The sequence below is a fragment of the Mesoplodon bidens genome (assembly GCF_964165515.1).
Source record: "Mesoplodon bidens genome assembly, chromosome: 15".
Classification (NCBI taxonomy): Eukaryota; Metazoa; Chordata; class Mammalia; order Artiodactyla; family Ziphiidae; genus Mesoplodon; species Mesoplodon bidens.
The window spans coordinates 14,923,030-14,935,551 of NC_138171.1; the positions used below are offsets into that span (position 1 = coordinate 14,923,030).

Sequence of the window (12,522 nt, forward strand, 5' to 3'; positions counted from 1 at the left end):
AGCTAGTAAATGACCAACTCAGCATTAGTTATTAACATCTGAACGGAAATTTTCAAAGATGTATAAAAGTAGATAAAATAACACAATGAACTCATATGTGCCCATCACATGAGCTTTAACGCATGACCAGTCTTGTTTCAGCTGGACCTCCAGTCCACTTCACAGGTGTGCCCAAGGTCACAAGTCGGCCCTTCCAAGGGCTCTTTTTCCTGCATTGTGTTCATGATGGGGAAGGCCAGGCAGGCGCACTGAATTGGGGGCTGCGGGGAAGAGGCTGAGTTAACTGGGACTGCAAAGCTGGGGAAGGGGTCCGGGCTGTCAAAGTCTGAGGTCAGGGAGACCGGCCTGAAGCCTGCGAGGGCAGAGAGAAGGACTCAGGAGGGAGGCCTGGGCCCCCAGCAGGAAGCAGGACCCCTTTTGTGGAGCTCGCTGTCCAGGATGGGAGCAGCAGGCAGCTGGGCTCTGAGTACTTCTCGACTACCACATTGGCAGCCACCAGAATGACAGAGGGTCAGTGATGGCCTGGCCCATGCAGGAGAGCTGTGGAGGAGTCACGAGGGCGGGGGGAGTGGGCTCGCCTACACCTCAGCCCGTGCTCTACACCCACCCCCCGAGTCCTGACTGGCACTCCCAGCACGAGGCCGAAGCAGTGCGATGAGTATGACTCATGTGAGTTCACTGTCCCCTCTGGCCATTATGCATCAAAAGGAAAGAGACCGGTGAGGTGACCTTGGTACCCCGGGGCGTCCTCATCAGGCCCCAAGGGGCATGCCCCCGGCCCTCCAGGCTCAGCTCTTAAAGAGACTCCTGACAGAAAGACGCCTCAGCCAAAGGCAGGTGCCAGCCCGTGTTCCCAGTCTTCTCTGATGACCCAGAACTTGTCGGTGCCCAGGAAGCCACAACCCAAGGACCACAGGACCCCAGGATCAGGATGCATTGGACAGCTGGGGTTGAATCTGAAAGAAAAAAAGGCTGTTGAGACAAAAGGCAAAAAAACACAAAATTTTGATATAGCCAGGGACAGGACCTTGGCACCACCGGGGACAAAATCTTGGAATAGCTGAAAACAGAATTTTGAGACAGCTGGGAATAGAAGCTTAGGACAGCTACGGACAGAATTGAGGGCTCTATGGCTGGGGACAGGACCTTCAGGCAGCTGGGGGCAGAATTGGGGGAGAGCCGGTAACAGAATTTTAGGAGATCAGGGAATAGACCCATGGGTCAGCTGGGAGACAGTAGCTGGGGGCAAAGTGAGGCAAATCCCGAGGTGGAATTGGGAGGTGGCTGGGACGGGGGAGGCCGAACCCAAATCACACACCACTCCGTTTCTTCGAAGCAGACAATACAGCCGCGGTGCACACGCAGCACGTGGGCTTCAACCGGCAGGAGCAGGACGTGTTCTTCCTGCCCATCCTGGTGGTGGACAGTGGGCCGCCCACGCTGAGCAGCACGGGGACGCTCACCATCCGCATCTGTGGCTGCGACAGCTCCGGCGCCATCCAGTCCTGCAACACCACGGCCTTTGTCGTGGCCACTTCCCTCAGCCCCGGAGCCCTCATCGCCCTCTTGGTCTGTGTCCTCATCCTGGTCGGTAAGTCCACCAAGAGCCAACCCCCCTGCCCGACTGGCCCCCATCCTTGGGCCCTGGATTTCCTTCCTGAGATGCCCCCATGGGGGTCTCACTTTCCCTCCCCATCCTAGGAAGGGCTGGCTTGATTGATGTCCAGGTTCTAACCTGCAGCTCCTATGAGAAGTCTCCTAAGTACAGAGCAGCCCTACCACCAACTCCAGAAGGTGTCAGCCCCCAGCTGAGACTAAGTTCATGCTGGCCAACCCTCTACATGGCCCAAAGGCTCCCTAATTTTTAAAAACCAAGCCTATTTTTTAAAATTCTCTCATGTCTATTGTCCTATGTTAGTCTTTATGTAGTACTTTCAGTAAAAAAAAAAAGGGCTCTTGTGAACCTCACAACCCCTCAGCCAGATGTATCATCCCCATTTTTGAGATGACAAAACTGAGGCTCAGAGTCGTTAAGTGGCTTGCAAAAGGGGACCCAGTTAATCTTCTGACTTGAAATCAGGTCTTTTCACCCTGTGTTCCCTGCTCCTTTAACTACCCTACCTGCTAGGAATCTAAACCGGGGGCAAAACTTTGGGGCAGCTGGAGTAAAATCTTAAGACACTTGGGGAGGGGGCAAAATCTACTCGGGTATCAGTTCCACCAGCAGCCAGTTGAACGCCCCCAGAGTGTCCCCAGGAAAGAGGGCAGTTTTCAGGAGCTAAACTGGATTCAGGTGGCCACAATGCCACCTCTCCCTGTTAAAGCAGAGAGGCCTCACCTCAGTCCTGACTACTGGACTTCACGGAACAGCCAGAGCTGGAGGAACTCAAGGAAGGGCCAGATGGCAGATCCCAGGTTTGCTCAGTTCCCTGGGAGATTCAGCTGCCTCCCATGCCTCACCACCCACCCCTGGGACCTGCAGAGGTCCTGGGCAGGCCCCTCCTAGCTGGGAGGCAGCCCCTCCTCTCCGCTCCCCAGCCCATGGCTCAGAAACCCTTTTTCCAGAGGATGCACTTTACAGCGGTTTCATTTTCCAAGGCAGTGCAAACAAATTTCTGCCTAATTGCCCACAAACGAAGAAAGTGCACATCAGTGCTCTAAAGGTGACGGGCGGAATCACTGATCAGGCCTGGCACATCTGTCTCCTGCCGCCCGCGCTCCCCACCATCTGCTCTCACGGGCATCCCCCTCCGCAGCTCCTGGCCTCCAGCTTCAGAAGCTGTCCATCCATCTTTCCCACTTCTCTCCTGACACCTTTCCTCCCTCCCAACCTGTCCCTAGATCCCACCTCCTTCCCTGTCATGATCCACCTTGTTAGGTCGTGAGCCAGCACCCTGCCCCATGGCCCTCACAGCTGGTCCTGGCCACTGGCCTGGCCTGAGCTGTTTGGAGCTGCAAGAAGAATCCAGTGCCTGATAGGATACCTAACGCATGTCTGTCCATCCATCCACCCACCTATCCATTTAATTCTCTCATTTGCTCATCGGTTCCTAATTTATCCATCCAGTGAGTACCCCCACCCATGTGCTAAATTATTCTAGGCACTGGGATTCATCAGTGAATGAAAGAGACAAAAAGCCCTGAGTAACTGGAAAGTTGGGGTTGCCATTGCTGAGACTGGGAGACTGAGGGTGGAAAGGGGGAAAGATTATTCTTTCAAATTTGGACACATTAAGTTTGCGATTCTCCTGGTCAACCCCGAGGACTTGCTGGAGAGGAAACTGGATGTACAATCTAGACTTCAGGGGAGAAGTCCAGGCTGGAGGCTGCAATATGGGAGTCGGCAGCCTCTAAATGGAATTTAAAGCCACGAGACAAGGAAAGCAACAAGAGAGGGGGTGTGGAAAAAAGACCAAGGACTGAGTCCTGGGACATCTGATGTTAAGAAGTCAGAGAGGAGAGGAGAAGAGAAGCTTGCTTATAAGGTCGAGAAGGAGTTATCAGTGAGGTGGGAGGAGGAAGAGTTGCAGAGTCCTAGAAGGCAAGTGAAGAAAACCAAAAAAATCTGCTCATCCTTGCATCACCCAGGTCTCCATCCAATTCTTCATTCAGTCTTTCATTCAACAAGCATGGTTCTCTTGCTTACTGCATGCCAGGCACCACTCTAGGGGAACGTTCCCCAGGTCCTGGAGGGCAGTTCACAGTGTGTATTTTTTTTTTTGCGGTACGCGGGCCTCTCACTGTTGTGACCTCTCCCGTTGCGGAGCACAGGCTCCGGACGCGCAGGCCCAGCAGCCATGGCTCACGGGCCCAGCCGCTCCGCTGCATGTGGGATCTTCCTGGACCGGGGCACAAACCCGTGTCCCCTGCATCGGCAGGTGGACTCTCAACCACTGCGCCACCAGGGAAGCCCACAGTGTGTATTTTGAGGTGGGGTGAGACTGACATGTTAACATGGCAGGGTCTGTGCTATGAATGAGCAGTGACTTTCAAACCTGAGCTGCCTGGGCATTACCTGCAGGCCTTATTGAAACAGACTGCTGGGCCCCACCCAGTAGATCTAGGACAGGACCTGAGAATTTGCATTTCTAACAAGTTCCCAGGAGATGCTGATGCTGGTCCAGGGTCCGAACCAGGGTGATAGAGAGGAACCCCTCATCAGGGGAGCTTGGAGGTGATATCCTGAACCAGGCCTTGAGCTCTCAGGGAAGGGCTCCTGCAGGAGATATCTGGACCACAGACCCAAAGGGCGAATAGGGTGATCAGGGCTTCTGGAGTGGACAGAGGAGGGCAAGGGTGAAAGAGAGGTCAGGGTCAAGGACATTTCACTCCCCCCAGACCTCAGCTGCCCCATTCCCATCGCCCACCCCCCACCCCAGCACCCAGAGACCTCAGGGGCATGTATCTTTTCATAGAGTTAAGGATGGAGACCTCAGAGTTTGGGTCCAGCCCTCAACACCCATGAACCCTCTTAACACTGCTCTCTGTCCCCACCCCACCCCCAGTGGTGGCATAGGCTTGATTTGCACACCTCCCAAGATGGGCAGCTCACTACCTATCCAGATAGCCAGCTACGGTCTGACTGTGAGAAAGGTATTGTTGCACAGAAATCTAGGAAATTTGCATGAGCATTTAGGCTGAGCCAGCTCTGCTGGGGAGGAGGGGAAGGGTGGTCCCCGACTGCCCTGGGTGGGGCTCTGCCCTCACGCGCCCCCTTCTATCTCCTGCGCAGTGCTGGTGTTGCTGATCCTCACCCTCAGGCGCCACCACAAGAGCCACCTGAGCTCGGACGAGGACGAGGACATGCGGGACAACGTCATCAAATACAACGACGAGGGGGGCGGCGAGCAGGACACCGAAGCCTACGACATGTCGGCGCTGCGAAGCCTCTACGACTTCGGCGAGCTCAAGGGCGGCGGCGACGGCAGCGGCGGAGTGGGCCCGGGCGGGGGCGCGGGGAGCCCCCCGCAGGCCTGCCTGCCTTCGGAGCGCCACTCGCTGCCGCAGGGGCCGCCGAGCCCCGAGCCGGACTTCTCGGTGTTCAGGGACTTCATCAGCCGCAAGGTGGCGCTGGCGGACGGGGACCTGTCGGTGCCGCCCTACGACGCCTTCCAGACCTACGCCTTCGAGGGCGCGGACTCGCCCGCCGCCTCGCTCAGCTCGCTGCACAGCGGCTCATCGGGCTCCGAGCAGGACTTTGCCTATCTCAGCAGCTGGGGTCCCCGCTTCCGGCCCCTGGCCGCCCTCTACGCCGGCCACCGCCCAGAAGGCGAGGCCCCGGCCTCCTAGCCCGCCCTCCCTGCAGCCCAGGACCCAGCTGGACCCCAGGACAAAGCACGTCCCCTGCTCACCCCCTTCCCCCAACCCTCCCAGGGCGGCCGGACGGGAGGGGGACCTTGTTCGGGCAGCGGACTCCCCGACGGCATCCCTCCCCTGGGGGGCGGGGGTGGGTTGAGCAGCTTTTGCCCAGAAGTGCGGGAATTATGACCAACATCATTAAAACTGCAGCGAGAACGGGCACTGCGTGGCTCTGGGGTTAGACAGGGCGAGAGGGTGGTGTGGATCCCTCCTGGCTTAGGGGAGAAGCTGGGGGGAGGATGCTGCAGAAGTGCTCCCCCCGGAATACCCCATCAGAGTTAAGAAGAAAGAAGGGCTGTTCATTTACTAAGCGCCTACTGTGTGCTGGGCCTGTACAAAGACCATCTTAGTCATCACACAAACCTCGAGGTGGGGCCCTGCAGGTAACAGTTGGAGAAAGCCACCCAGAGAAGTGGCTGGGACCTGTCCAAGGACACCTTGCCAGTGTACCGTGGAGCCACAGCACTTACCGGCTACCTGGCCTTGGGCAAGTTACCTCTCTTCTCTGGGCCTCAGTTTCCTCCTGTGTCAAACGAGGCAAATAGCAGAACCTACCTCGAAGAGTCTTGAGGATAAAAAGGCTTCATATGTGTCAAGTGGTTAGGACAGTGCCTGGCACATAGTAGGTGTTCAGTAAATGTTAGCCTTTGATACTGTTATTATCTTTGTTGTTATTAGAAGCCCAGCGTGTCTGCCTCCCAGATCTGGGTTCTCTCCCCCTTTTCCCAACATCTCCAAGGAAGTGTTGCTCCTGCTCTGAGTCGGGGATAGGGACGTTCCCAGAAATTGAAGAGCCTTCCAGTGTCTCAGGCGACACTGGAATAGGACACCTGCATACCAAGAGAGGACAAGGTGGGCAGCTCCAGGACTTGGATGAAGTGAGAGGGTTGATGGGAGATGGAAGGGTCAGAAGCCACTGAGTGTGGTGGGGACCTTATCTGTTTGTTCTGGGAACGCAGCAGTTTCCCCATCCATGGACCCAAGTTAAGAACCCCAGGGCTAAGTCACCTCTAAGAGCCTCCGGCTCTGAAACCATTTGATTATAAGATATAGGTCGTTTGTCCTCCTACCCCACACCCAAGTGATTAATTCATTCTACATTGATTGGCTGTGAATTCCAGCTCCTGCTAGGTGAGCATCCTTCATCAAGGTTCTCAACTGCTGAAGCCTCAGTTTCCTCATCTGTAAAATGGGGCTAATGATAGCCCCTACCTTAAAAGATGTTAAGAGGCTTAAAGGAGATAAAGAATGTTAAGCTCCGATCCCAGTGCCTTCCTGCCACATTGAAAGTGCTCAATAAATAAATGCTCATTTGCCTTATTCTTTTACCCTCCCAGGGAGCATTCATTCATTCCCTCCACATTTGCCAAGGTCCAGTGTGACAGATCCGGAGATAGTCATTATGTCCTGAGTGCCTTGCCTGTATTATCTCACCTAAGTTAGATACTGTCAGCCCCAGTTCACAGGTGAGGAAACTGAGGTTCAGAGAGTAGTAACCCGTGCAAGGTTACACAGAGCATGAGTAGTTCCTGGCTTCCAGTAACTTCCAACCTGGGTGGGGGCAGGAGGCAGGGGGCCAGAAGCAGCCAATAACAATGCATTGGGTAAGAGTTGTAGCAGAATTAACAGAAAAAGATCCTGGAAACACCGAAGAAAGATTGAATACTTTCCAGAGGAGGTGACTCCAACTGGATCTTGAAGAATGAGTATGAGATATATACGAGATGGCCAAGCAAGCAAGACATTCCAGGCAGAAAGAAGAGCATCCTCAAAGGCTGGGGGCAGGGGGGCCGCAGGAAGCATGTGGCAGCTTCAGGAGTGGTGTGTGGTCCCCAGAGCTGGACCACTGGGAGGAGGAATAGTGAGATGGGAGCAGGGAAGGCTGGTTGGAGGTGGGTTGCGCAAAGACCTTTAAGGCCAGGCTAAGAAAGGATGCTTTGTTCAACTTGACCATGTCTCCTAAAGTCCACTGAGGGATAGGGGGTTAGTGTGGTTAGCCCAAGTGGGGACATATCAGGACCCTCATCCATATAGGAGCCTTAACCCACGGTTCCTGTAGCTCATGATATGAATGGGTATTGTAATGTGGGGCCCACTGGGGTGATGTGTGATCCCCTCTCTCACCCATGTGTGCCCAGCTCTCATGTACAGAATTCCAACTATTCTCAGGTTGGTTATTGCCATCTCCACTGTAGAGAGAGAAACTGAGACCCAGACCCAGAGGAGTAAAGTGACGGGCTCAAGATCACCCAGCTGGTAGGGGACAGAGGTGGGATAACACAGGACCTCTGGTTCCAAGTCTCTGTTCCTTCCACATATGCCCGTTGCCTTGACAGACTCTGACCCTGCCGAGAAGGAGATTACAGGCAGGTTATGTGTCCAGAGGGACGAACAAATACAGAGTCACAAAAACCCCTGAACATCTTGTCCAAACCCCATACATGGGGAATGACTTTCTCAAGGTCACACAGGGTTAAAGAGCTTACAGAAATAAAAAACATTATTCATCCAGAGTCACCTTCTGAGCCTCTGGCTCTTCCGTTTTCCAGCTGTGTGACTTCGGACAAGTGTGTTACCCTCTCGGTGCCTCTGTTTTCTTATCCAAAAAGTGCACCCACTACAACACCTACTCCATAGGGTTGCAGTGAGGATAAAATGCAGAAATAACCACTGACGCTTACCGAGCATTTCCCACACGCCAGGCACTGCTCTAAGCACTTCACGTGAATTAACTCTTTTAATCCCTCACCAGCCCAGTGAGGTAGCCCTCATTTTATAGGTCAGAAAGTGAGGCACAGAGAGGTTAAGTAACTTGCCAAGATCAAACAGCTAATAAGTGGAGATGCCAAGATTTAATGGGAGCGCTCTGGCCCCCAGAACCTACACTGTCTGCAGCACTCACAGTGCCTGGCACACAGGAAGCATTGGACATGTGGCCTGGGAGTATCTGGTGTCCCCGTCTGTGCCCTGGGAGAACTTCACTCACCGACACGTTCTACAGCCTGTGGGAGTCCTCAAGCCTCCCCGAGATTTCTGCTAATACTGGGGTGGGGATGGAGGGATTGATCACGTTCCCTTAATCCCCTCTGCTTCCAGCTCCTGCACCTGCATTTGCTTCCTCCACTGGGCCCTGAGCCAACCCAGGAGTGAAATACATGAGTCCGGCCCCTTCTCTGGGTTCCACAAGGTGTCCACTAATGCCAAGCATTTCGTGAGCTTTGTACACTTTTCTGATGGTTTGGGGTCACAGACAAGGGCCTGGTTGTGGCGTACACAGACTTTAACCATCGCCTTCATTGGTTGCCACCAATTTCCCCCACGAGCTCCATTTCCTCTCCCTGTGTTACACAGAGAGCACAGCCACCCCAGCTCTAGGCCCTAATTGGGCACACCCGACTCTATCATGGAGCTCAGAAAACAAAGAGCCTTCCCTTTCCCTTTCCCGTGTCTGCCCCCCTTTCAAGGCATCTGAGAAAATGAAAAGAAAATAATTTCCCTTTTATTGTCATCATCTCCATCACTGTTGTCAGCACGGGATAAAAGAGCAGTCAGGGTCATGAGCAAGAATTGATATATAATTGGCCAAGAGGTTTTTTTTTTTTTTTTTTTGCGGTACGCGGGCCTCTCACTGTCGTGGCCTCTCCCGTTGCGGAGCACAGGCTCCGGACGCGCAGGCTCAGCGGCCATGGCTCACGGGCCCAGCCACTCCACGGCATGTGGGATCTTCCCGGATCGGGGCACGAACCCGTGTCCCCTGCATCAGCAGGCGGACTCCCAACCACTGCGCCACCAGGGAAGCCCTGGCCAAGAGTTTTAGAACCAGGGATATTAATGACAATGACAATGATGATAGTAAGGATGATGACAGCACCCATACATGGCGCTTGCCGCATGCCAGGCACTGTTCTAAGCCCTGTATGTAAGTATTACTAATACAGGTAAAACCCATGCAGGGTGGACTCTTTGTTTACTGTGTTTAGCGCTTTATTTAAGTGGCCTTGTTTAATTTTAAACAGGTGCATCATTAGCCCCGTTTTATAGATGAGGAACCCAGGGCTCACAACTGGGGAGGGGCTAGCTCTGGGATACAGAGCTTATAAGGGCCGGGACCATTTCACACGCACCCCACCACAATTCTGAGCGGAACCGGGGCAGCTCGGATTCTGAGTGGAGTTTCTGGGAGAGTGTGGGGAGGGGAGGGGCGAGAAGCAGGTGGTGAGAAGGGGAGGCACTGGAGACAGATGGCAGGGCTGGGCAGCAAGGTGGAGTCCAAGCCCGGGTCTGCGTCTCTGGTATGTCCCAACATGTGTGTGTCTGCACGTGGCTGTGGGCACGCACCGGAGAAGTGGGAAGGCAGCGCCGAGCACACAGGTCAAGCACTAACCTCCCACCTCCTGCTTCAGGCGGCTCAGAGAGCTGGCTGCTGTCACGGGGCGGCCAAGCGCTGCATCTGTCAGCCAGCCGTCAGGACTGCCCGCCCCCCGGGTCACAAATCAGCAGCTCCACTTACCTCCTGCCAGCCAGCGCTCTCAGGCCAGCTCTGTCACTGGCCGCTGAGCCTTTGGAAAATGTAACCCTGTCAGCCCTCACTCGGAGGCAAGAGGGTTCACGCTTCAGTGCGTGCACAAGGGGGTATGAGCACGCCCACATACTCACGCCAGCACACAACGCAGGCACGTGTGTACCTTCAGACATGTTGCTAGTTGGGTGCGCGTTGCAGACACACGCATGCTCGCAGCCATGCACAAAGAGCATACCCCTGCAGGTCTGCAAATGTGGTCACGTGCCCGCACTCTATGCACATACTAGAGGCACACTCTCACGTAGGCACTGACACTTGTACACAAAATTTGTACACAGCCTTCCATAGCTGTGTTCTCTTACATGCATGTACGTGTGTGTCCACTGTTACCCTTCCAGGAGCCAACACATTTCCTCATTCAGGCATGCACATATACACATTCATGAACATATGTGTATCTCCAGACACTCCCAGGCAGGTACAAGGTACCCATATGCGTATCCCCTCACATGTGCCTGGTCACATGAACTCATAGCTCCATGCGTGCATTCATAATGCAAATGCACATTTGTATGCATGCACGGGAAAACATGCGTACATAGCCTCGGGAACTGTTGGTTACAATCTAAATTCAACTGCATGATGCCCAGAGATGTGTATGCACATGTGAGCACATAGGTCTGTGTGTACGTAAGATACACAATCACTCACAAGCATCTAAACACACAGGCATCCTCCAGCAAGTGCTTGGATCTACACCAAGGACACACACACACATGCAACAGTATATACCCCCGCACGTCTGCCTGCCTACGTGTGTGTACCTCCACTTTCACACCACCTGTGCTCCGGTACCTAACCACCTCTGTTCACATGCGCCTTCAGGCTGGCCCACCATGGTTCACCCAAGGCCATGCCACGTGTGTCTAACTCCACACCCAAGCATGCACACAGACGGACACGTGCCTCCGAAGCCCGTCCCCCACACGTGTGTGGGGTCAGCGCCCTGGCACGTGGGAGCACACACACCCTCTCTGGGAAGCAGCATGTCCCAGCCCCAGATTGTCAGGTGCGCTGGGGACAGCAGGAATGGTGCCCACTCACAGAGATCGCCACTCACGCAGAACTGCATCTGCCGCAAACTTCTCATCTGCTGCGCAAACGATGATTAAATGTTATTGTGCGAGGGAAAACGGCAAGGAGGGATTCATTAGCTTTATTGTCAGAAAGGACTCCATGGGCTCCAGCTCCCGTCTCCAAGGCTGGCTTAACCCCCTGTGTGCTGGGGACATTGCGGTCCGACGTGGGCTTGTGGAAAATGAAGGCCCCGGAGACAGGGATCCCGGCGTTGGGCCCACATGAGCCAGCTGGGTGCAGAGAGCACTGGGAGGGGGTCATGAGTCCAGGTGGCCGCTGCAAACTTGCCCCTCATTTGCTAGGTAGCCTTGGTCTTATCTTTTTTTTTTGGTTTAGCATCATGTGCCCACATCTTTTTTTTTTTTTTTTTTTTTTTTTTTTTTGCGGTACGCGGGCCCCTCACTGTTGTGGCCTCTCCCATTGCGGAGCACAGGCTCCGGACACGCAGGCTCAGCGGCCATGGCTCACGGGCCCAGCCGTTCTGCGGCACGTGGGATCTTCCTGGACCGGGGCACGAACCCGTGTCCCCTGCATCGGCAGGTGGACTCTCAACCACTGCGCCACCAGGGAAGCCCCTTGTCATTTCATTTATCAAATAATTTCTCCCTCCTACCACGTCCCAGGAATGCAGAGATACAGAGGCCATGGTCCCTCCTGGATGCATGAGGCTTCTCAGATAGAGAAGGGCATTCCAGGCTGATGAAACAACTTAAGCAAAGACTTGAAGGCTGGGAGACGTGGTAGTAGTGCCAGGCCTATCCAGGAAACACTGGGCCTGGACAGGTCAGTTGGAGGACAGATTGTAAAGGGCCCAGTAAACCCTTCCAAAGGGCTTGGGCCTTTTCCCAAGATCAATGGAGAACCATGGAAGGTGTATGGAAAGGGTTGACAGATAAACTACAGGGTGCCCAGTGGTATTTGAATTTCAGATAAATAACAAATAGTTGTCTTAGTATCAGTATGTCCTAAATATTACACAGGCCATACTTATAATAAAACATGTATCATTGTTTATCTGAAATTCACATTTAACTGAGAATCCTGTCTTTTTATTTGCCAAATCTGTCAACACTGTGTATGGATTTGCATTTTAGGAGGATCGCCCTAGCTTGCTCTGTCCAGGGTAGAGTAGAGGGTGAGAGAAGAGAACGAGACCAGGGAAGAGATGAGGAGCTCACATTCTCACCTTCTTCTTTTTTTTTTTTTTTTTTTTTTTTTTTGCGGTACGCGGGCCTCTCACTGCTGTGGCCTCTCCCGTTGTGGAGCACAGGCTCCGGACACGCAGGCTCAGCGGCCATGGCTCACGGGCCCAGCCGCTCCGCGGCATGTGGGATCTTCCCGGACCGGGGCACGAACCCGTGTCCCCTGCATCGGCAGGCGGACTCTCAACCAGTGCGCCACCAGGGAAGCCCCTCACCTTCTTCTTTAACCAGAAAACCCCCAGTTTTCGGCTGGGCACATGGCCCTCTATCACAAGGACCGCATTTCCCCGTCTCCCTCACAAC

The 12,522-nt window shown here is 54.2% G+C and overlaps 1 protein-coding gene across 1 annotated transcript in view; it reads left to right on the top strand.

Moving 5' to 3' along the window:
* Window positions 1–5,451, top strand: part of CDH22 (cadherin 22) — a 71,810-nt gene extending 66,359 nt beyond the window's left edge. Inside the window, exons 10-11 of the mRNA XM_081256218.1 lie at window positions 1,340–1,591; window positions 4,733–5,451. Of these exons, the coding sequence (XP_081112344.1) occupies window positions 1,340–1,591; window positions 4,733–5,289 (809 nt within the window). The 3' untranslated portion in view covers window positions 5,290–5,451. The remainder of the gene's footprint in view (window positions 1–1,339; window positions 1,592–4,732) is intronic.
* The last annotated feature ends 7,071 nt before the right edge of the window (window positions 5,452–12,522 follow it).